The sequence below is a fragment of the Ranitomeya variabilis genome, chromosome 6, assembly GCF_051348905.1.
Source record: "Ranitomeya variabilis isolate aRanVar5 chromosome 6, aRanVar5.hap1, whole genome shotgun sequence".
Classification (NCBI taxonomy): Eukaryota; Metazoa; Chordata; class Amphibia; order Anura; family Dendrobatidae; genus Ranitomeya; species Ranitomeya variabilis.
This window is the reverse complement of record NC_135237.1, coordinates 278,702,681-278,728,885: the sequence shown is the minus strand read 5'-3', so window position 1 is coordinate 278,728,885 and position 26,205 is coordinate 278,702,681. Positions and strand designations below refer to the sequence as shown.

At 38.5% G+C, this 26,205-nt stretch overlaps 1 protein-coding gene across 1 annotated transcript in view; it reads left to right on the top strand.

Annotated features, from left to right (window-relative positions):
- Window positions 1-26,205, top strand: part of GABBR2 (gamma-aminobutyric acid type B receptor subunit 2) — a 1,202,616-nt gene that overhangs the window by 608,074 nt on the left and 568,337 nt on the right. Inside the window, exons 6-7 of the mRNA XM_077269688.1 lie at window positions 15,298-15,486; window positions 18,797-19,033. Coding sequence (XP_077125803.1) covers window positions 15,298-15,486; window positions 18,797-19,033 — 426 coding nt within the window. The remainder of the gene's footprint in view (window positions 1-15,297; window positions 15,487-18,796; window positions 19,034-26,205) is intronic.

Sequence of the window (26,205 nt, the reverse complement as noted above, 5' to 3'; positions counted from 1 at the left end):
ATCTATCTATCTATCTATCTATCTATTATCTATCTATCTATTATATATCTATCTATCTATTATCTATCTATCTATTATCTATCTATCTATCTATCTATCTATCTATCTATCTATCTATCTATCATCTATCTATCCATCTATCTATTATCTATCTATCATCTATCTATCTATCTATCTATCTATCTATCTATCTATCTATTATCTATCTATCTATTATCTATCTATCATCTATCTATCTATCTATTATCTATCTTATCTATTATCTATCTTATCTATTATCTATCTATCTATCTATTATCTATCATCTATCTATCTATCATCTATCTATCTATCTATCTATCTATCACCTATCTATCTATCTATCTATTTATCTATCTATCATCTATCTATCTATCTATCTATCTATCTATCATCTATCTATCTATCTATCTATCATCTATCTATCATCTATCTATCTATCTATCTATTATCTATCTATCTATCTATCTATCTATCTATTATCTATCTATCTATCTATCATCTATCTATCTTTCTATCTATCTATCATCTATCTATCTATCTTTCTATCTATCTATCTATCTATCTATCTATCTATCTATCTATCTATCTATCATCTATCTATCTATCATCTATCTATCTATTATCTATCTATCTATCATACATACAATACATACATACAGACATACAGTACATACAACATAGATTACATACTCACCATCACTTGTCACTTTGATCCCCGAAGCCAGTGTCATGTTAAAAAAAAATTAAACTAAAAAAATAAAAAATCCCTGTCCGCAGAAATCCTATGTAAACGAGTGTCCAACGACGATCTCCCGTTGAGAGCAGGAACATCTGCAGATGTGACTGCTCTCCAGGGGCTCCAAGAACACAATGAAGGTAGGAAAGTATCATTCCACATTGTGTTACAATGTATTCCTCCAACACTGTGACAAAATAGTCCCTGGCCTCACTTCTGCCAATGCTGTTCAGGCAGCTTTGCTACAAATTGAGACTATGAAAAATGGTTGACCTCTTCAGTGATGCACTGCAGGAGACATTATCTCCTGTCATTGTGTCACTGAGGGTCCTATAGATCAGAGACATCACCCAATGTCACTGTGCTATAGGGGAGATCCTCCAGGGACACGCGTCACTTGTTGGACTACGGCGAACACAGGTAGTTTAAGGTTTGTTATATTTATTTTTTTTTTTTAACAGGTCCAGAACTATGGTAAGTATGGTCAAATGAAGAATATTAAATAAAAAAATTTTGTAAAAATGTGTGTGTGTGTTATTAATGCATTACTATCAATTTATTACTAACGGATAGGTGTCTTATTGACGCCTCTCCGTTAGTAATCCGGCTTAATGTCAGCTTACAATAGCAAGGTGACATTAACCCCTTATTACCCCATATCCCACCGCTACACGGGAGTGGGAAGAGAGGGGCTAAGTGCCAGAATTGGCGCATCTGACAGATGTGCCATTTCTGGGGCGGCTGTGTACTGGTGTTTGTAGCCGGGGGGGGGGGGGCAATATCCATGGACCCTCTCTAGGCTATGAATATCAGCACACAGCTGTCTGCGTAGCCTTTCTGGATATAAAATATAGGGGGACCCCACGTCAATTTTTTTTGGGGGGTCACCCTATTTTTATCGCCAGGAAAGGCTACGCAGACAGCTGTGGGATGGTATTCATAGCAGGCTACAAATATTGGTACACGGTCGTCGGCTTACCCCCTCTGGCGCAGAAAATTCCACGGGAGCACACGCCATTTTTGGGGGTTTTTTTATACGTGGCACTTAAATACGTGGCACTTATATACGTGGCACTTAAATACGTGGCTTTTATATACGTGGCATTTATATACGTGGCACTTAAATACGTGGCACTTAAATACGTGGCACTTAAATACGTGGCACTTAAATACGTGGCACTGAAATACGTGGCACTGAAATACGTGGCACTTATATACGTGGCACTTAAATACGTGGCACTTAAATACGTGGCACTTATATACGTGGCACTTAAATACGTGGCTTTTATATACGTGGCATTTATATACGTGGCACTTAAATACGTGGCACTTAAATACGTGGCACTTATATACGTGGCACTTAAATACGTGGCACTTAAATACGTGGCACTGAAATACGTGGCACTTAAATACGTGGCTTTTATATACGTGGCATTTAAATACGTGGCACTTAAATACGTGGCACTTAAATACGTGGCACTTAAATACGTGGCACTGAAATACGTGGCACTTATATACGTGGCACTTAAATACGTGGCACTTAAATACGTGGCACTGAAATACGTGGCACTGAAATACGTGGCACTTATATACGTGGCACTTATATACGTGGCACTTATATACGTGGCACTTATATACGTGGCACTTAAATACGTGGCACTTAAATACGTGGCACTGAAATACGTGGCACTTAAATGCGTGGCACTGAAATTTTCCAAAGATCCTGTGTGACAATTGTGCACTAAGTGTGGCAAATCTTGCAACAATTGTCGGCTTGTCACAATTTTTTTAATATTTAGGTAAGGTGGTGTATCTTTTTTTAGCCACAGAATTTTACCATCCTCCGCATCTTCTACCAGTGGTCCATGACTGCATTGGTGGTACATGTTGCAGCCATCCCACTCATGTATGTTTGTTATGTGTTGCAGGCACGACAACCATTTTTCCTGTAACAATTCAACATTGTCATTACAGGTTTTAATGGACCACCAGAGATGTAGTGCAATTTTGTCTATCCAAGGAACTATCTCCTTGCTTAGCTTAGATTGACTGGCCGCTTTTAGTTTTTTCTTTACCGATTTTGCATAATGCCACACATCAAACTGATGGTTTATTTCTGAATAGTCTTTACGCATTTTGCTTCTTATGCTGACGTGTCTATCAGAGGCAAAAATTTTGATTTTAAATCCAGAAGTGAGTAGGCGATCCATACAAACTTTGAATCCATAAATTTCCATAGCAACAGACGATGTGCATTGGGTTTGTTGCACAACCTCAAAGTCTATTATTTTGTCAGATATGGTGTCCATGATGGTATAGACACAGTATTTAGCACTGTGACCAGGACTGTCACATTGTCCATCACCGGAAACTATGATGTTTTTTTGAATGATTTCCTTTGTAACATTTTCTTGTTCTGTTTTCCAAGCAATGTCAATAGCAGGGAATAAAAATTTGCTTTGGTACCTGTAGAAAGTTGTTTGGGATATTGACAACACTCCAAAAATGTTAAAAAGTTCATGCACTTTTTGAAAATTAAGTCCACTGAATAGAATAGCGGAAGCCAGCAAGATGTTTCCAGCTGCAAAATTTCCGATTTTTGGTTGTGATTCAAAAATATGACTTTGGTGACCCAGTCGGCATGTGCCAATAACTTTGATGTAACTACCCTCAACTATTTTTCTGACACTTACTATTATATTTTTGCATCCTTGACATTTCACTTTTTTAAATAGATTATCTAAGCAAGATTCGAATACAATTAGTTTCCTTTCAGTAACAGTTTCTTTAATGGTTTGAACACATTCCTCACCATGGATCGGTAATTGATCTTCAAAGCTTAGAGATGCAAAACCAAATAGATCCGATTCTACAGCACTTGGCAATTCTGGAATATAATCTGAATCTTCTGTAATAGTATTTTTCTGATTTTCACCACTAGAGATGTCAGCACTATAAGGTATTGGTGATAGTGTTCTTATCCCTTGTAAAAATTGCTTTTCTAACATCAATGATTTCTTTACATTAGAATTTTGAACCTGTTGTCTTTTCTTTAATGGGGATTGTAAATCTGTCTCAAAATTTGGCGTTGAAAATAATGGTTGTTCTTCACCCTTTGCAGAATTTTCAAAATCAGGTATTCCTTCATCACCATTATTTCCTTCACATCCCAACACTTGATGGAAGAATACTGTTGAATTTTCCAGTGTGAAGTCTGTCTGTGTGGCAATACTACAGAAATGTTTTTCTGATGCATCCGAAAAATCTATGTTGACACTACGGGTATCAGTTGAAACTGAGCTGCTACTTTCTGCTGTTTGTCGTTGCCTTTTTCTATGACTACGTTTACCTATTGTCAAATTTTCTTGAATTACAAATTGTACCTCTTCTAAAGGAGGGAATATGGATGGTACAGCATTTGGACGCAATGATCGACCACTAACATTGTGAATGTAGCAATCAGATGTGAAGTGTTTAGAACATAAACGATATTTGTCGTTCTTGTTTCCATCCAATATATTCTGTGCTAATAGATCAACATTGGAAAACACTTGACCAGTTTGGAGCAGCCATTGTATAATTGCCTTAACATCCTTTGGAAATGGGTGTAAAATAATATCACGGCTCTGACCCTGTCTACCAGTCCTACTATCGCACTCATTAATGATGCAGTTTGGCATTGTGTCTTTCACATTTGTCCTTTAATTTAAAAAAAACAAAAAAAATTACTATTTCATAAAAAATAATACACAAGAGATTTCTTGATTACAAAATTAAAGAGAACCTGTCCCCCCGAAAATCGCGGGTGAGGTAAGCCCACCGGCATCAGGGGCTTATCTACAGCATTCTGTAATGTCGTAGATAAGCCCCTGATGTTACCTGAAAGAGGAGAAAAAGAAGTTAGATTATACTCACCTGGGTGTGGTCCCGCTGCTGGTCAGGTCGGATGGGCGTCTCTGTTCCGCTGCGTCGCCTCCTATCTTCATTACAAGGCGTCCTCTTCTGATCTTCAGCCACGGCTGCAGCGCAGGCGTACTTAGCTCTGCCCTGTTGAGGGCAGAGGATAGTACTGCAGTGCGCAGGCACCGGAAATGTCAGAGGCCCGGCGCCTGCGCACTGCAGTACTATCCTCTGCCATCAACAGGGCAGAGCTAAGTACACCTGCGCCAGAGCCGTGGCTGAAGATCAGAAGAGGACGTCTTGTAATGAAGATAGGAGGCGACGCAGCGGAACAGAGACGCCCATCCGACCTGACCAGCAGCGGGACCGCCCCCAGGTGAGTATAATCTAACTTCTTTTTCTCCTCTTTCAGGTAACATCTGGGGCTTATCTACAGCATTTAAGAATGCTGTAGATAAGCCCCTGATGCTAGTGGGCTTACCTCACCCGCGATTTTCGTGGGGACAGATTCCCTTTAATGTTCCATCAAGGGTCTTATATTTAAGCACAAGAGAATGCTGTCTGCTGTCTTCCACAGCCACCCACAAAGACTGACATACACGAGACGTAATCTTCACCAGCCTGTGTTCTTTATCAAATCTCCCAAAGTATTTATGTCCCCTATGGGACCACCATCTAACGACGCGCCACACGTCTAGCCATTATCATATCCTCGCATATACCTTGCCCAACTTGAAATTCACAGTGTCTTACACTGTGTTATACCCCTCTACCCCATATCTTCAGTTGACGATACGGACAGCGACATGGCTTTCTAGAACGCCACCCTCACATCAGCCATAGACTCAGTAGACCCTCTTTTTCATGGTGAAGTGCGACAAAACAATAGGCAAACCCTGGCATAACAACTTCACCAAAATGACTGTGTCAAGCATCCTGGGTCGGGGAGCGTTATTGGAAATAAAATACCAAGCTAAATTTACCTTTCTAAATCATCGTAATTTTTTTAAAACAGACCTTTATCTAAAAGAACAGTTTATCTTCTCCATCCAACACTGCCACCTCAAAATCCACAGTTATTTTGCTCTGACTTTTCCACCAAATTCAAAACCTATATCGTTGAAACAACGGAAAACAATACTGTTCCACAACCCTAAACACTCCATATACCAGACATCTGCACTTCCCTAAAAACCTCCCTCTCCAACATCACTGAAGGAGAGCTTACTCGCCTCTTCTCCAAATCACACCTCACCACCTGTGCACTTGACCCCATCCCCTCCCAATTGCTCCCCAACCTCAATAACATGCTCATTCCAGCCCTAACCCATCTCTTCAACCTTCAACATCACTGAAGGATAGCTTACTAAACCAACTTTTCAAATTGCACCTCCCCACCTGTCCCAATCCTTTCCCACCAGCTCCCCAAACTCATTAGCATGAACATTACAGCCCTAAGACATCTCTTCAACCTACTCATTTACTCTGGAACATTGCCGTCAGGCTTTAAACCTGACAACATCACACACATAGTAAAAAAATAGTATCCTTTACCAAACAGCTATGCTAAGCTATGGCCCCATATCAATGCTCACAAATGCTAAAGTTAATCTAGTTATATTTTTGACAACATCAAATCTGCCTTCCAAAATTACCAAAAAGTTATTAACAGCCTAACCTAACATACATGTCTACTTCCTCTTCTTTATCGACCTATCCTCTGCTTTTGAAACTGTAGAATACAGCTTACAGCTTCCGTTTGCAACAAATACCTTCCCTTGTATTGTATTTCCTCATACTTTTCCAAATGCTCATTTATTGATTCTCTTTCACACACTACCTCCTCATCCCGCCCTCTCTTTGTCGTAGTCCCTCAAGGGTCTGTCCTCTGGCAACAACTTTTTTCCTTCTATAACCTTAATCCCAATTGGCTAAGTCAACTGATAAAGTCCCATGGCTTCCAATGCCACCTGTATGTGGAAGAAACTCAGATGTAACTCTTTTGCACCACTGTCCCCTCAATGATGTCCATAATCACGGAGTGTCCATCATTCACGTCATCCTTCTTCAACTCTCGCATCCTAATCCTGTGCCTGTCCTTTCTACCGCATGTACAAACTCTTGCCTCCTCGTGAGGCCTCCAAATCCAAAATCTTTTAGGAATCAGTTCCTTTCCTCTGACAACTAACTAGTAAAACTATTGTGCATGCCCTCCTCATCTGCCGCCTCGATTAATGCAACACCCTCCTCTGTGGCCTCAACGATAACTCTCTTGAACCACTCCAGTGTGTTCTAAAATTTGCAGCACACCTAATCCACCTATCTCCTAGGTACTCCCGTTTCACACCCTCTTAAAATTCTTTCACTTGCTCTATAATACCCAAATAATACTTAAAACTACTAACAGTGATCTACAAGGCTACCCCAAACCTGTCCCCTCCCTATATCTCATATCTAATGTATAAATATCTTCAGGAACTCATACTCTCCACACTTATTTATTGCTCAAACAACTGCCTGTAAAATTTCTCTCAAATATGACGCATCCTCTTGAACTCAATGCCTCAACATGTGCGATTATCCACCACCCTGGTATGTTTTAGAAGGAAATTTAAATCCAATTTTGTACAGAAAGTGTACAGCCTTGAATAACCATTGTGACGTGTCAACAACCACCTGAGCTGCTGCATCACCATGTGCCGGAGCTGACAGGTCAACAGTGGTAGAGCTGCTGGTCCCCCACCCTCTGTCTCCTACCCATTATCCCATCGAATGTAAGTCGGAAAGTCAGTGTCTTCTCCACTCTGTCCCAGTCTTTCCTTGTAAAATTTTTTAACTATAAACTTGATTTGGAACCGCTTTAAACATGTACAGCACCATGACAGTAATGTACATATAAAAGTAACTAAGAGATAATAGTAGTAATAATGAGAATAATAATTATGAGAGAAAAATAATGACAGCGAAGAAATGAGAAAAATATAATGAATGATTTAAAAATAGTCTAAAAAAGGGAGAAGGAATGATAGACAAAAATAATGATAGATATGAAATGGTAGTTAGAAATAAAGGTAGAATAACATTTGTTATGAAAGATAGAACGACAGATAGACAAATATAATGTAATAATTAAAACTAAATTTAATAGAAGTTTTATTAACTACTATTATTTGAAATCACTTTGTAATATTGATCTTTTCACACCTTTACTGTCCTTAGCTGTTCTTGTATGCTCCTGCACTGTTATTTTCAAGGAATTTCCTTGTAATAAAATCAGAATGAGACATGTTTAGATGAAAATAATGTGTAGAAAGTTTCACAAACTTAACAAATGAAAGACTATAAAAATTTAATTTGTCAAAGCATTATTTATTTAATAAATATTTATATTTTCACAATTTTTTTATTTTACTTTCATACGGTATTCACTTGTGATCTTGTCTTCTGCTCTTGTTCTGTGCTCTTTGCTTCTGATTACTCCAGTAAACACTGAATAAATGAAGTTCCTGTTACATTAATAAAAAAATTAAAAAAATTATATATAAACAAAAACATATAGATACATCTAATTAATTAGTTAGATCAAGCAAATTGATCATTTAGAAATATTTACGTTGATGTAAAAGGATATGTCAAGAAGGGTACGAATGAGGGGGTAAACTAAAATCGGGTTACTAAGCGCGGCCCTGCCACGTATATAAGTGCCACGTATTTAAGTGCCACGTATTTAAGTGCCACGTATTTAAGTGCCACGTATTTAAGTGCCACGTATATAAATGCCACGTATTTAAGTGCCACGTATTTAAGTGCCACGTATTTAAGTGCCACGTATTTAAGTGCCACGTATATAAGTGCCACGTATTTAAGTGCCACGTATTTAAGTGCCACGTATTTAAGTGCCACGTATTTAAGTGCCACGTATTTAAGTGCCACGTATATAAGTGCCACGTATTTAAGTGCCACGTATTTCAGTGCCACGTATTTAAGTGCCACGTATTTAAGTGCCACGTATTTAAGTGCCACGTATATAAGTGCCACGTATATAAATGCCACGTATATAAGTGCCACGTATTTAAGTGCCACGTATTTAAGTGCCACGTATATCAGTGCCACGTATATAAGTGCCACGTATTTAAGTGCCACGTATTTAAGTGCCACGTATTTAAGTGCCACGTATTTAAGTGCCACGTATATAAATGCCACGTATATAAATGCCACGTATTTAAGTGCCACGTATATAAGTGCCACGTATTTAAGTGCCACGTATAAAAAAAACCCCCAAAAAATGGCGTGTGCTACCGCGGAATTTTCTGCGCCAGAGGGGGTAAGCCGACGACCGTGTACCAATATTTGTAGCCTGCTATGAATACCATCCCACAGCTGTCTGCGTAGCCTTTCCTGGCGATAAAAATAGGGTGACCCCCCAAAAAAAAATTGACGTGGGGTCCCCCTATATTTTATATCCAGAAAGGCTACGCAGACAGCTGTGTGCTGATATTCATAGCCTAGAGAGGGTCCATGGATATTGGCCCCCCCCCCCGGCTACAAACACCAGTACACAGCCGCCCCAGAAATGGCACATCTGTCAGATGCGCCAATTCTGGCACTTAGCCCCTCTCTTCCCACTCCCGTGTAGCGGTGGGATATGGGGTAATAAGGGGTTAATGTCACCTTGCTATTGTAAGCTGACATTAAGCCGGATTACTAACGGAGAGGCGTCAATAAGACACCTATCCGTTAGTAATAAATTGATAGTAATGGATTAATAACACACACACACATTTTTACAAAAAATTTTTATTTAATATTCTTCATTTGACCATACTTACCATAGTTCTGGACCTGTTAAAAAAAAAATATATATATATAACAAACCTTAAACTACCTGTGTTCGCCGTAGTCCAACAAGTGACGCGTGTCCCTGGAGGATCTCCCCTATAGCACAGTGACATTGGGTGATGTCTCTGATCTATAGGACCCTCAGTGACACAATGACAGGAGATAATGTCTCCTGCAGTGCATCACTGAAGAGGTCAACCATTTTTCATAGTCTCAATTTGTAGCAAAGCTGCCTGAACAGCATTGGCAGAAGTGAGGCCAGGGACTATTTTGTCACAGTGTTGGAGGAATACATTGTAACACAATGTGGAAGGATACTTTCCTACCTTCATTGTGTTCTTGGAGCCCCTGGAGAGCAGTCACATCTGCAGATGTTCCTGCTCTCAACGGGAGATCGTCGTTGGACACTCGTTTACATAGGATTTCTGCGGACAGGGATTTTTTATTTTTTTAGTTTAATTTTTTTTTAACATGACACTGGCTTCGGGGATCAAAGTGACAAGTGATGGTGAGTATGTAATCTATGTTGTATGTACTGTATGTCTGTATGTATGTATTGTATGTATGATAGATAGATAGATAGATAATAGATAGATAGATGATAGATAGATAGATGATAGATAGATAGATAGAAAGATAGATAGATGATAGATAGATAGATAGATAGAAAGATAGATAGATGATAGATAGATAGATAGATAGATAGATAATAGATAGATAATAGATAGATAATAGATAGATAGATAGATAGATAGATAGATAGATAGATAGATAGATGATAGATAGATAGATGATAGATAGATAGATAGATAGATAGATAGATAGATAGATAATAGATAGATAGATAATAGATAGATAGATGATAGATAGATAGATGATAGATAGATAGATAGAAAGATAGATAGATGATAGATAGATAGATAGATAGATAATAGATAGATAATAGATAGATAGATAGATAGATAGATAGATAGATAGATAGATAGATAGATAGATGATAGATAGATAGATGATAGATAGATAATAGATAGATGATAGATAGATAGATAGATAGATAGATAGATGATAGATAGATAGATAGATAGATGATAGATAGATAATAGATAGATAGATAATAGATAGATAGATAGATAGATAGATGATAGATAGATGATAGATAGATAATAGATAGATAGATAATAGATAGATAGATAATAGATAGATAGATAGATGATAGATAGATAGATAGATAATAGATAATAGATAGATAGATAGATAGATAGATCGATAATAGATAGATAATAGATAGATAATAGATGATAGATAATAGATAGATAATAGATAGATAGATAATAGATGATAGATAGATAGATAATAGATAGATAGATAGATAATAGATAGATAGATAGATAGATGATAGATAGATAGATAGATAATAGATAGATAGATAGATAATAGATAGAAGATAATAGATAGATAATAGATAGATAGATAATAGATAGATAGATGATAGATAGATAGATAATAGATAGATAGATAGATAGATAGATAGATAGATGATAGATAGATAGATAGATAGATAGATAGATAGATAATAGATAGATAGATAGATAATAGATAGATAGATAGATGATAGATAGATAATAGATAGATAGATAGATGATAGATAGATAATAGATAGATAGATAGATAGATAATAGATAGATAGATAGATGATAGATAGATAATAGATAGATAGATAATAGATAGATAGATAGATGATAGATAGATAATAGACAGATAGATAGATAATAGATAGATAGATAGATAGATAGATAGATAATAGATAGATAGATGATAGATAGATAGATAATAGATAGATAGATGATAGATAGATAATAGATAGATGATAGATAGATGATAGATAGATGATAGATAGATGATAGATAAATAGATAGATAGATAGATAGATAGATGATAGATAATAGATAGATAATAGATAGATAGATAATAGATAAGATAGAGAATAGATAGAACGATAGGCAGGCGAGCGATTTTGGCACCAAACTTACGCTCGCAGTTCGGGCTGAGAAATTTTTACCGGCACGGCATCCATGGAAACGCTGTGCCCATATGATCACTTCCGGGGCACCACCCGCGCATGCGCAGTGATGGTAATTATTGCTATGCCCACAGTTGGGCAAAACATAATGCGCAGGCGCCGGAGGAAAACTAACTGCGCAACGAAATCGCGTTTACGAAAGAAACGCCGAGAAGCAGGGGGGGAGGAACCGCTTTTTAGCCACGCCCATCCGACCTGACCAAGTTGATTGACAGGAAAAAAAGGCCTCTTCAAAAAGGTATTTCGGCAGCCTAAGGGGGGAATAAAGGCACAATAAAGGCACGAATGTAAAGCCCAGCTCTGCCCCTATTTCACACTTTTTTTATCTTATCTTTAAAAAACGGGGTGATAGGTTCCCTTTAAATTAAAATTAAAACAACAGTTGCTTCTTAATTGTCGGTAATTTAAATAAATGAATGTAGTACATGGACAAACCAGGTTAACCAGAGGAAGAGCCACTGTTTGTAATTGTTTTGTGCTTATTACCTTAGGGGGTCCTGAGAGAGGGTTGCCTCTTTTTTAAATAAAATTTGTGGTTACATGTGAATTTGAACATTTGAACATTCGCTTCACGGTTCGCAATAAAAAAAAAAATTGCCAGACATGATTTCCCGCAATCCTGAAGCATCTTAGAATGGGCTAACATTGGTTGTAGCATGGGCCACCCAATAATGCCCCACAGCTATAACATCTTGCGGATTATCATATCTTGTACAGTGGTGGTCTGTACCTTGGCCATCAGAGATCATGGGCTCCCAGTAGATCACAGTTTGCATGCCAGAGTCATTTTCCATCTCCAGTCACTGGTTAAGGGTACCGTTACACAAAACGATTTACCAACGATCACGACCAGCGATACGACCTGGCCGTGATCGTTGGTAAGTCATTGTGTGGTCGCTGGGGAGCTGTCACACAGACAGCTCTCCAGCGACCAACGATGCCGAAGTCCCCGGGTAACCAGGGTAAACATCGGGTTACTAAGCGCAGGGCCACGCTTAGTAACCCAATGTTTACCCTGGTTACCATCGTAAATGTAAAAAAAAAAAAAAACGTACATACTCACATTCCGGTGTCCGTCAGGTCCCTAGCCGTCTGCTTCCCGCACTGACTGTGAGCACCGGCCGTAAAGTGAAAGCAGAGCACAGCGGTGACGTCACCGCTGTGCTCTGCTTTTACTTTCCGGCCGGCAGTCAGTCAGTGCGGGAAGCAGACGGCTAGGGACCTGACGGACACTGGAATGTGAGTATGTACGGTTTTTTTTTTTTTACATTTACGATGGTAACCAGGGTAAACATCGGGTTACTAAGCGCGGCCCTGCACTTAGTAACCCGATGTTTACCCTGGTTACAAGCAAACGCATCGCTGGATCGGTGTCACACACACCGATCCAGCGATGACAGCGGGAGATCCAGCGACGAAATAAAGTTCCAAACGATCTGCTACGACGTACGATTCTCAGCAGGGTCCCTGATCGCTGCTGCGTGTCAGACACAGCGATATCGTATGGATATCGCTGGAACGTCACGGATCGTACCGTCGTAGCGACAAAAGTGCCACTGTGAGACGGTACCCTAAGTCTTTCTCTCCTGAAGATTGTAAGCTCTTATGATTAGAAGGGTTCTCTCTCTCTCCTGTAGAGTGTACACGCTTATGATCAGTGGGATCCTCCCTCTCCATTCTGTACAGTGTAGCCTCTTATAGTCAGCAGGGTCCTCTCTCTCTTATACACCATGAAGAATAGACCTCTAAAAATTAACCCTTATTAAATTGTTTAAAAGAATCAAAAATAATTTGGTAAAAAAGGTGCAAAAACAATGAAGGATCAATAGCAAAGGGAGGCATAGTAAATTAACTAGGGCTAATCTCTCCCTATATGAGCCCCCAAATTCACCCTACCTGTCAGTGGAGGTTGGCACCCTAGTTGTAGACGTGATGGCTCCCCTGCTCCACGTCAGTAGCCCTGAAAGCCCTAATGCACCCTGAAAATCTTACACACTAAATTATACACAAAAAAACACACACATACAAAAATATTAGACGGTAGTACCCACAATCTAATGAAGAAATAAATATCTTGTAGTAAGTTTCTAGGAGAGATTCTACAAAAAGTTGCAAAGTCACTTTAGATACCCCATCCAAAATACAGTCAAGGTCTATAGTCGCATTTTTAGGCTACAATTTAAACAGTAATGCACCTGGATAAATATTCCTATTGTACAGTGCCCATAAGATTCATACAGTCCTGTGACAAACGCGTCACCAATGGATACATCATTTAAGATAACAATTAACAGGGTACAGTTAGACTGAATATCAAATCTTAGTCACATTGGTGGTCATTTTTAGACTGCAATTCAGACAATGATACACCTGGATAAATATCCCAATTGCACAGTGCCCATAGGAGTCATAAGTCCTGTGACACACGCATCACCAATGGATGCACAATTAAGGATAATAAATGACAGGGTAAATTTAAACTGAACCTCTCCCACTTTCAAAAACACACACATAAATGAGTAAACAGTCCAATAATCTGAAAAAAAGTTTCCACATAATCGTGGCACTTATCAGCCATTCTTAGCTCCCTCTAATTCCCAATGCTTTTCCCCTTTGGTATAAGGGTTCATCAGGGGATTCACGGTTGAGGACTTCAATATTCCCCCTGGCTGTAGTGAGTGCTGTGTGTGGCTCTCTCCCTCTCTCCTATAGAGTTCAAGCTGTTATGTCAACAGGTCCTTTCTATCTCGCCAGTAGAGTGTACTTTCTTATGGTCACCAGGGTTTTCTCCCTCTCTTCTCCCACGCCAGTATTTACTGAACAATTACAAGGTTTACAGAATTGGGATTCGAGCAAATTTATTCACCACAATTTGAATTTCTGTAAAAAAAAATTCCAGGAATTCATCAAATTCAAATTTCAAAAGACCTGCTCATCTCTAGTAGCTGTAGTAAAACTTTTACCTTTATTTATATCTATATAAAAGTGTTCCTCCTTTTATTAGAGAGTAATTTCAATTGTTCAAAATCAATTTCTAGGAGCATTACTCCTCTCTTTATTAGATCAAGTGCCTCATCTTCTGTTAAAAAGGTTATCCTAACATATATCTTCAACAGTGCACCACTCTATAGCCTACTGACTTCCAATTTGCTGGGGAAATGTGTGCACCTCTTTGACAGATAGTTCAAGCCAGAACACTGTTAAAGTCCTCGTAAAGGCTCAGCCACTGACGAGGAGATGAGCAGAGGTGATGAACTCTGGCCTGTCACAGCAGCTGACTGATTGGGGAGATGAGCAGTGACCTTATAAGCCAGTTACTGGTGAAGATGAGAGTGCTGTGGAACTGCTCTTGGGCTTCTGTGCAAGCTCAGCGGCCATTCCTTGTAATGAATGTTACTGAATAGCAGCTGGGGCCCGTCCCTTTGGTAATGAGCATTTAACTAAAAAAACTATAAAAAAAAAACAACCTAGCAGAAGAACAAAGCAAAATAGAAAAAGCAAATTAATTACAAAATTGTTTACTTTTACACTAACTGCGGAAACAACTTTTACCACATGGGAATAACCCTTTAAACATCATTATAAACATATGATCTAGCCATAGGCAAATCTCCTGAAAGTCTACAGAGGCAACCAAAAATTAACAACAATAATGTTGATACCTAAACTAAATGACAAATATTTCTTTTAACGCTTATTGTATGTTTGTTGTCATTTGTAGGCTTACAATGAAGACATGTACGGCAGTAAATATCAATGGATAATCCCTGGATGGTATCAAGCTCTATGGTGGCAGCAGGCCAATTCCTCCACCTGTTCAAGTAAAAACCTACTCACAGCAATGGAAGGATATGTTGGAGTGGATTTTGAACCTCTCAGCACAAAAAATATCAAGACTATATCTGGACGTGTGAGTTTGTAACTATCAAAGTACAATTGTTTGCCAACTACAGCACATATATTTTTATACTGTCAAACAAACTGTAACAATAGTGGAAAATAAAATGTTCTTTCTATTATTATGTAAGTTTATGAAGAATCTACACTAAGTGAGAAAATAAAAGATCCTTAAAATACCACACTGTCATGAAAATCAATTTGAAGCTGGTTGAAAATTGATTGGCTGCCAATTGGCAATACCCAATTTCTTATAATAATAATAATAATAATAATTTGTATTTATTTATACAGCAGTTGTCATTACTTATGAACATGGTATTCAGATATTGCAGCTTGAAAAGCATGGCTTTTTGTCAAGAAAAATTCAGATTTACTAACAATCTACAGATCAATGTCCAAACATTTATTGGGGATGTAAAGAGCTACCTCTTTATGTAATCAGTAGTGTTGAGCATTCCGATACCGCAAGTATCGGGTATCGGCCGATACTTGCGGGTATCGGAATTCCGATACCGAGATCCGATACTTTTGTGGTATCGGGTATCGGTATCGAAACAACATTAATGTGTAAAATTAAGAATTAAAATAAAAAATATTGCTATACTCACCTCTCCGACGCAGCCTGGACCTCACCGAGGGAACCGGCAGCGTTCTTTGCTTAAAATGCGCGCTTTTACTTCCTTCCGTGACGTCACGGCTTGTGATTGGTCGCGTCGCCCATGTGACCGCGACGCGACCAATCACAAGCCGGAACGTAATTTTAAATTCCTGAATGCCTAGAATTAGGCATTGAGGACCTGAAAATTACGTCACGGCTTGCTGTGATTGGTCGCGTCGCGGCCACATGGGCGGCACGCGACCAATCACAAGCCGTGACGTCACGGAATGAAGTAAAAGCGCGCATTTTAAGCAAAGAAGGCTCCCGGTTCCCTCGGTAAGATGCAGGCTGCGTCGGAGAGGTGAGTATAGCAATATTTTTTATTTTAATTCTTTATTTTACACATTAATATGGATCCCAGGGCCTGAAGGAGAGTTTCCTCTCCTTCAGACCCTGGGAACCATCAGGGATACCGTCCAATACTTGAGTCCCATTGACTTGTATTGGTATCGGGTATCGGTATCGGATTAGATCCGATACTTTGCCGGTATCGGCCGATACTTTCCGATACCGATATTTTCAAGTATCGGACGGTATCGCTCAACACTAGTAATCAGTAGCACAATGAGAGTAAGAGTCATGTAAGTGGATGAGCACTTATCCATTTTGAATTCTATATAGCGTGCATTACTCCCAATGTGACACATGAGTACCTATCACAAGTCTGTGGAAGTCCTTTATATTTAAGAAAAAATGTGCAGCCTCAGAATTGTGTCTATTCTAAATATAACCTATTAGAGAAGTAGTGGTCAGGAGGGTCTTTAATCCCTTCCCTCACCCAACTTTTAGCAAAAGTCTGGCGCGAAATATCAGGATGTGGGATCCCAGCTGGCTGAGCAAGGTCTTAAAAACTCTGAAGCTCCCCGTGATGTAAAAGTGTCATATCTCATGTATTATCGCAAGATCTCACTTTTTGCACTATTTTAGTGCTGATTTATGCTTTCTAAGTGGTTACTGAATGGTAACTGCTTTAATGTTGATAACTTTTGGTTAGTGCAAAGAGTGAGATCTAGTGATAGCATGTACAGCAAGAAGGGTCACTGAGGATTGTGGATTCACACTCTGCAATGTAGGATCCCACAACCTGAAAGTTCAGAAAGTTAAAAGTTGGGTTCTTCAGGGAGACATTAGAGACCCTTGTGACCTTTTTTCTATTAGGTGATATTTAGAAAAAATCACCAGCCTGAAACTGCCCATTACTTTCTTACATATAAAAGGCAGTTTCAGACTGGTAAGAGGCACACTTCAAGAACACCAAAGGCCACAGAATATTCTTATTCTTGTTCCTAACAAACATTTACCCCAAATGACTTCACTGTTATCATCTCAATGATTTCTAAAGCTCAATCTTTTTACCAATGTGAAGTTACATAGACCCTATTAATTAAAATTGTAAAACACTTCAAAACCCCATATATAATATTAAAAAATACAGCAAACTTCAAAAAAGGGCAGCTTCTCTGATATGGCACAGAGGAGCCAGCACGACTCTTACATCTAATCAAAAAGAACCAGCCCACTCAGCAAGGGTGCCGAAAAACACTCATGTAAAAGATAAACGCAATGAATGTAATAATATTCTTGCATAATGTCACACTTTTATGCATACTTGAGGACATGTAATTGGCAGTTAATAGCGTTATACTCTAAGGTTATATGCATTTTAGTCATAAAAACTAACTTGAAATCTATGGATGCTGTATAACAGTGGCTAACATGAGAAACCCCAAAATAAAATAAATGTAAAAAATAACTTTTATTAAGTAGATTAAAAAGACTAACAACAAACACACCAAAAAGACAAAAAGGTGCACACTAGGTTGCCCTACATATATAATGCCTAAACTATTGCCTGCCTACTAGATAAATATGCAAATGGTGCCCCCGCTTATTGACAGCTGTCCCTAACTGCTCTGTAAAGCCCTAGATATGTGATGATGTCAATCAAACACAACCACTAAATGATGGATCCCAATCTGGCTGACCACCATGTCAACCAGGTTTGAAAAATTTGTACTAGTAGCATCAAGAAAAAAATGCCTTAAGAAAGTCACATGTGCACATGTAATGGCAAAACATTGTGAACCTAGATGCATCCCAATGATATAAAAAGATAGAACTTTTTGGAAAATAAAAGCATAGAAAACCCCAATGTAACACTAAACTGTCTCCTGATAACTGAACATCTGCCTAAACAGCGAAGGTTGGCACCCTACTTTATATGGGATATGGGGCCCCCGTTGCTCGGCGGCTGTCCTTTGGAAACCCTGCAGATCTAAAGGATCTAGCAGAAGAAATCAGTGTATCAAATCCAGTCACCTGAACTACAATATAGAAAGGATCTGCATGCCTGAACATATCTCATAACACAGAGCCCCAAGTGTGTGCTATTTGAGCACACGTTTTGATTAAAAAAAAACAAGGCCTAATCCATATATTAGCCAGCATGCAATAGTTTAGGCATTATATCTATAGGGCAACCTAGTGTGCACCCTCTTGTCTTTTTGTTGTGTTTGTTGTTGTTAGCTCTTTAAATCTACTTATTAAAAGTTATGTTTTGTGTTATTGTTATACTCTAAGATACTATATCTGATATATACATATACAGTATCACTTTCATCTGAGAATTACAAGAATATTCCTGTTATTTGTCTTTATTTAGACCCCACAACAGTATGAAAAAGAATACAACGAAAAGAGGTCAGATGTGGAACCCAGTAAATTTCATGGTTATGCTTATGATGGAATATGGGTAATAGCCAAGACACTACACAGAGCAATGGAATATCTTAATGCTACCAATAGACATCAAACCATTCAGGATTTTAACTATACAAATCACAAGCTTGGGAAAATTTTCCTTGATGCAATGAATGAAACAAACTTCTTTGGAGTAACGGTAAGTAAAATCCACCCCACCCCAATTTGCAGAGTATGTGTCTTTATTTTTGTACAATATGTGTATTATTTTATAACCGCTATCATATTTTCTTATGTAAAGGGAAAAACACAATATTATTTGGCTATAAGAATTTTGTTTCTTACTTCTATGTCTCATAATTGAACTTGATGTTGTATAATTATTTTGGAAAAAGTTCCAGGTAAAATACATTTGTCCATATTACACATCCTTAAAGAGTTATTTCCTTCTTTATAAATAGGTATTGTTGGACGGTGCTTGTAAATAGAAGCAATTTTTTATTTGATTGATTATGCCAATTTTCAGGTATTCTTGAAACATTGACACTTTTGTTTTGTGCCCAGCTTGTTGCTGCACCTCTGATAGACAGCAGAACAAGTGCAGTGCTTACAAGCTCTTTTCTATTGACCTTGTAACTATTGTTTTGAATCTGGTCAGGATCGCTGGCGCGTACTATTAACTTTAATCCTTGCCATCTACTGCCTAGTGCTTATAATCTAAACAACAGTAGTGGTCGGTCACCTAGGAATTGAACTGTAAACAAACACTAGAGTTAATATCTGGAGAACCGCTGCAAATTTTAATTAGCAGTAAATTACTAATTGCTAGTTTTTACGTGCAGAATCCAACAATATCCATTTATGAAGATGGGAATAACTCTTTAAAGACTAGACTTAATGAAAATGAACTTAAAGCTGTAAAAAAAAAGAATATGCTCTTTTAATTGATCTCTCTAGAGCATGTCTAATGCTGATGTCATATGGAATAATACATAGTCCTCTATCAACTGTCATTCTTTTGGCATTACGGTCACACTTTTCAGCTTTGTAATTTGGGAAATTAAATGTGTTCTGTATCCTTAAACATTTACTCATGGTAATCTCATAATATTAGCGTTAAGAATATTTTCTTCTTAATGTGCTTCCCCAAATATGATTCCCAACCTTTTTCTGAAAGTCTACAATTAATGTGCTCAGTTGACAAAGTCATAAACCTGAAGGCAACCACATTGTGTTAAGGCTGTTTCACATTTCATATTGTTGTACTTTCTGCAGTATAGACATGAAACAGATTCATAAGTTTCCCACCAGTATTTATCAGTATTCTCTAAGTATTGTGTTAGTTTTTGCATCCGCATTTGCATTCATTCCTATTTTTCCTATTGGGTAAAATCAAATCATTTATCCATATTGTCATCAATTCAGTACATAAAACTCTCTATATTTCATCTCCCTATGTATGGAACGGTCTTCATGTCAACTGTGTTAAACAGACTTAATCTTCTTGTGTTTTGTTGCTGTTTAACCATTTAAATGCTGCTATAATTCACTAACACAACAACATTTATTAGCTTGATCGCCAGTACAGGAGTCTGATGTTTTGTCACAGCAAGCGGGGGGCATGCTGAAGGCCTATGTCTGCCATCTCTATAGTCTAGCTTGAAAGCAAGCTTCTTAGGAAACTGTCATTTATTTATATGCAACAATACAATAATATTGCATTGTATATAAAAATGATCAGACTATCATAGGCTTAAGTCATATTAGGAGACTCAAAAGTAAAATTGAAAGTAGTTTTTTAAAAAATATGAAAAAAATATAAAAATTCAAATCACCCTCTTTTTATCCCTTAATTATAGCAAAATAAAAAATCTTTAGAAATAATGTTCTCATTTCTATAAAAGTCCAATTTATCAAAATATAAAATAAAAGTAACACTATGGTAAATACAATAAAGAGAAAAAAAATCAAAAAAACTAAAATTGCTTTTTTGTTTTAGTTGCCATGACTCCGCAAAAAATACAATAAAATGTGATCAGAAAGTCATAAGACTGCAAAATGGTGACAATAAAAATGTAACAAAATAAACACACAGCTCTATTGACAGATTTTTTCTTACAAATTTCCCATTTGTTCCTCCACTGTCTCACAGTGGTCATACTACCCTGAAGAATTATATTATCAGGTTAATTTTACCACACAATGGAATCTGTAAAAACTACCCTTCCAGAAAAAAATATCACAATTACACCTCACTTGGAATCTTTTCACCATTATCCAGTGTATTGTTTGATAAAATCAATCATGGCATTCAAAACTACAACGCATCCCTTAAAAAGCAAAGCCGTCATACAGCTACGGTATATTAATGGGGAAAAAAAAGTTATGGCTCTTGGCAAAAGCAAGAGAAAAAAATGGAAGTGCTAAGAGGGGAAAATTGCCCCTAGTCGGGAAGGTGTTAAACTCTCTATATGGGAATTTATGAAAAATAAAAATAGCTAACAGGTGGGAATAGTTGTCCATGCTTGGGCACATTATAAATTATCCCATACTTAGTTTTTAACACTGTTATTTTCTGTATAAGAATTGGATCTAGCATCCTTTTAAAGTTTTATCTTTTTTAATTACAGCATCAACTTTATCCTATCTGAATAAATTCAATGCTTACTCAAATGCATCAAAGCAGTAATCTTAATAATGCTATAGCAACAGAATTAAATATTTAGCAGTAAGAATTTAGTTACTTTTTATACCATTTAAAAAGTTATCTCAATGCCAATCACTCTTCTGTTAGTAGTGCCCATAATGAATGCACAAACATAGACTAACACTGATTGGAAAGTCGACAATACAACAAAGCCTGTTAATATTTTCTGATTTATTACATTTCAGTTTAGAAAAGAAGCTGAACATAGAAAGTCAGAGACTGAAACAGATTTCAAGTTCTTAAATCTGAAGTGCCCATCCACAATGCAATGTATGGGTATAAATTGTTGGTGGCAAATATATTAATGGACACAAAGTTTTTTGATCTGATTGTGCATAAATATTAATTTGTATCAAATGTAAGAATTCTCAGTAAATCAATATGTTGTAGGTGAGACTGCGCCATATCAGTGTGTTCCCTGGATGTCAGAACCATTGTAGTCTTTACTGGGCTTATGTGGCCTTCAAAAATCAAGGACCTATCATATTGATATGTTATCAGTATTAGATTGTTTGGAGTCTAACATGGGCAGCAAAACTTGGGTGAGTGCTACAGCCTCTTTAATGTTTTCGCTGGCCTACAACATATTTTTGGAAGCAGCAGCATATGGATTTAGAGTTATGTCCTATTCAAGTGAATTGGGCAACACTGTAAAACCTGACAGTGCCACTAAGGCTAAGTTCACATTAGCGTATCTGTGTGCAGCGTATCAAATGCATGCGCAAACGCATGCCAAAATGCATTCAGACGCATGCTTGCGCTGCATTTTTTATCCGCATCAGCTTACGCATGATGCAAAAAAAAAGCTGTATGTGCATGCGTTTGTATGCGTTTTTTCTACACATACGTTCAAATTTTCAATGAATTTTGTATGTAGCAAATGCTGTTCAAGGAGAATTTCCTTGATAAAAGCCACAGGCAATGGGCATGTCTCATGGGGATTCTGTATATATAGACCTTACACAGATGAAATCCTCATGTTTTGCTGCTGTATCCAGCTGCAAGATGGATCTTGGCATGGAGAGCTGCTATTGGAATCTGGATTTGAAATTGAAATTGCCTTTTGCCTTTGTTGTGGCTTGTCAAAAAGAAAGAAGAGCAAGATGGAGAAAACGTCTTTGTCGCTACTGGCAACACCCCATCGTTGAAGTCCAAGAGAGCCATGGAGCCTACCACTCTTTGTACACCGAGCTACGTGAAAACCCAGAGAAGTTTTTCGAATTTACGAGGATGTCAGAACAGAGCTTCGATGAATTGCTGCTATGTGTCCGAGGATCTATCACCAGGCAGGACACACAACTATGTCAAGAAATTTCTGCTGAGGAACATCTGTTGGTGACCCCAAGGTGCGTAATTTTGAAAAATAAACACATGTCAGTTGTATTATTGTTATAACACCCATGTACTGATTTTTTTTTCCATTTTCTGATTTGCAGATTCCTGGCTACCGGAGAGACCTTAAGATCTCTACATTTTCAAATCTGGATTGCCCACCCTTTCTGGGATTGTTGGAGACACCTGCCGTGCTTTATGTGACGTTCTACGTGCAGAATTCCTCCCCCAACCTACAACTGAACTGTGGCTGAATAATGCAGCAAAATTCAATGAAATTTGTAATTTTCCAAACTGTGTGGACGCTGTCGATGGCAAACACATTCGGATTCTGAAACGTGCTGGAAGTGGATCTGAGTATTTTAATTACAGAAAATACTTTTTGATTGTTCTCATGGTGATTGCAGATGCTGAGTGTAGATTTGTCGCCGTTGATGTTGGCTCATTTGGATGAGGAAATGACTCACAGACATTCAAAAACTCTGACATGGGCCAACATTTGTATGGTAATAATTTCAATTTTCCACCACAATCTCTTCCGAACACTGAAGGACCGCTAATGCCGTTTGTTTTGGTTGGGGATGAGGCATTTCAAATGTGTGCCAACCTCATAAAACTGTACTCAAGTCGGGACTTGAATCACACCAAAAGGATTTTCAACTACAGACTGACAAGGGCACGAAGAATTGTGGTTTGTGCCTTTGGTTTGCTGGCATCTAAATGGTGCAATCAATCTAAAAACTGAGACTATTGATGATGTGGTCAAAGCATGTGTTGTTATGCACAATTACATCCTGGCAAAAGAGCGACTACAATTTGAACTTGACATACCTGCAGGATTACCGTGATCACCCTCTGAGGACTACAGAGGAAGTTGCCCAGATGAGAGATAAGTTTGCTGATTACTTTGTTTCGGATATTGGACATCTTGCTTGGCAAGATGATATGGTTTAATACACTTTAAGTAACTGTTATATGTTTGCTGACTTTACTACCAATAAAACACCTCCAGTTAAACACCAGTTACAACTTGACTCAACAATACATTACACATGTGTGTGTTTTCACATAAAGAGACAATGAAATCACAGAGATTATGCAAACAAAATAAAGATTTTATTTAACAACAACCATAACCATCTGTTTATTTTTCATTAAACAACAATTAGTTTTATGTTCGGGGTCTGAATGACAGTGAAATATTGTGGACCTTGGGGGTGTGGAGCTGTGATGATTGGGTAACATTCATCGATGAAGGGGTTACAGGGGAAGGGGCAATAAATTGAAGGATTGGCTCCTGGATGGGACTGGACACATTGGGAGTAGACGACACATTAGGAGTTAAACTGTGGGAAAGGATAGACAAATTGGAAGGGACAGAGCCAAGGGAAGGTAGTGACATATTAGATAACAGAGACACATTGGGAGGTGAGGGTGGAGTTGGAAGGACCATTTTTGGGTGACATTTCTTGTGCCGGATCTTCATTTTTTTATGCGACGCCGAGTTACTAGTGGGAGTCTTTCTGTGTTTCTTTGTTGGATGAGTGAGAGTTTTGGCCTCTGTATCAATGTTCTGGTGTGGTGCTGCACTCTGGAGCATGGTGGATGTTTCTTGCTGCAGGGGTCCTGCACTCTGGAGCATGGTGGATGTTGCTTGCTGCAGGGATGCTGCACTCTGGAGCGTGGTGGACGCTGCTTGCTGCAGGGGTGCTGCACTCTGGAGCATGGTGGATGCTGCTTGCTGCAGGGTTGCTGCACTCTGGAGTGGGGTGTAGCTGTGAACTGGGGGAACAGGCCACTGATGATGTGCTTGTTGATGCTGGCAAAATCCAGCCTGCGGCTGATAGCTTCTGGACGGCTGCTGCAATGCCTGGCTGTAAGCAGCCTAGCAGGCCTGCATGACGTTCAGCTGGAGTTCAGGCGTAAAGTTTTCTGAAACGCCTTGCTCTATTGCTGATAAATAAAGTCTCGCTGGTCTCTTAAGGTCGGCTTCCAGGCAGTCAAGGCATCTGTGGACATCCTGGAAAAGTGTGTTCACCTGACTGAACCCACAGTCCAATCTATCTCCAATCACCTTCATCTCATCCTGGAAGACCGAGCTTAAGTGAATAAACTCGGGCATGACTGACCTCTCCCAGGCCCTCTGACGAGATGTCCCAACAAAGGTAGTGCCAGAGGGCTGGGAGAGGAGAAAACCTGATGGACTGGCTGCCTGTTCCCCAGCCTGTAAAGCCTGCCTGGTTGCTACATCGCTGGTGGATGATTGGGACAGTTCGTTGGCTGGTCAATGAGGGGTCGCTCCAACAAAGGAAGTTACAGGTTCTATAGTGCTGCTCCAGGTTCTGTGAGGAAAATAAAACAACAGAAAAGATACTCACATTCTCTCAGAAACTGCAGGCCTCAGAAAAGAAAGCATATGGTTGTATTGATATTTGGAGAGCTTTGGAGCAGAACCACTTCTAACCCCAATTTCATGTCTGATATCCTTATTGAAGCAATCCTTCATCGAATGCCAATGAACTTTTACTCTCTTCACTGTGAAGGGGGAATAAAAAAAAAGATTAACTGTAAAAAAGACAACAACATTTACAGCAACACAGAGACCACATTGCAATACTTTCTGACTTGTGGCTTTGCATGGTCCCAATCTTCCAACAGCGATCTGGCCACTTCTTCTCAGAGTCGTCAAATCAATACTGAGTTGGAATGATTACGATCACGGGGTCCCACAACACTACACGCTCTTGAACCAGTGGAATGAGTAGGTCATTGTCAATGACATGTTGACCTTCCTCACATTGTCGAACCTATAGATCAAATGAAATAAGAAAAAAAAAATTATAAGTCATACAGTTTTAAATATACAAAACTGAAAGAAAATCCAATTACAAGTCTGATAACTAAAAGAATACTTACACCCCGTCTTTCCTACTCAGGAATTTGAACCTGACAAACCAAGGAATATTTGTTTACACTTGACTGCTCCTGCTCTTCCGCACTGGGAGGTTCCTGTAAGGAAAATACATGATTTGCAACATGTGTAGTATTGCCAGTCAATACATCAGTATATCAAATGTGATTACATAATCCATGTCATGTCCACCCTGGGAAGCAGTCAGGTCTTCACTGGAGGACATGTTTGAATAGCAGGCAGCAGTCAAGTGAAACACTACAGAAAAGAACAGATGAGAAAAATTTAACTTGTTTAAAGAGCCAAACACAATGTAGCCTAAGCCAAAGCCAAAAAAAACTTGAAGGCCAATACTTACATTACAGGCAGTAGTCCAACAGCACAGCAGGCAGCACAGCACCGGAACAGCAGCTCAACATGG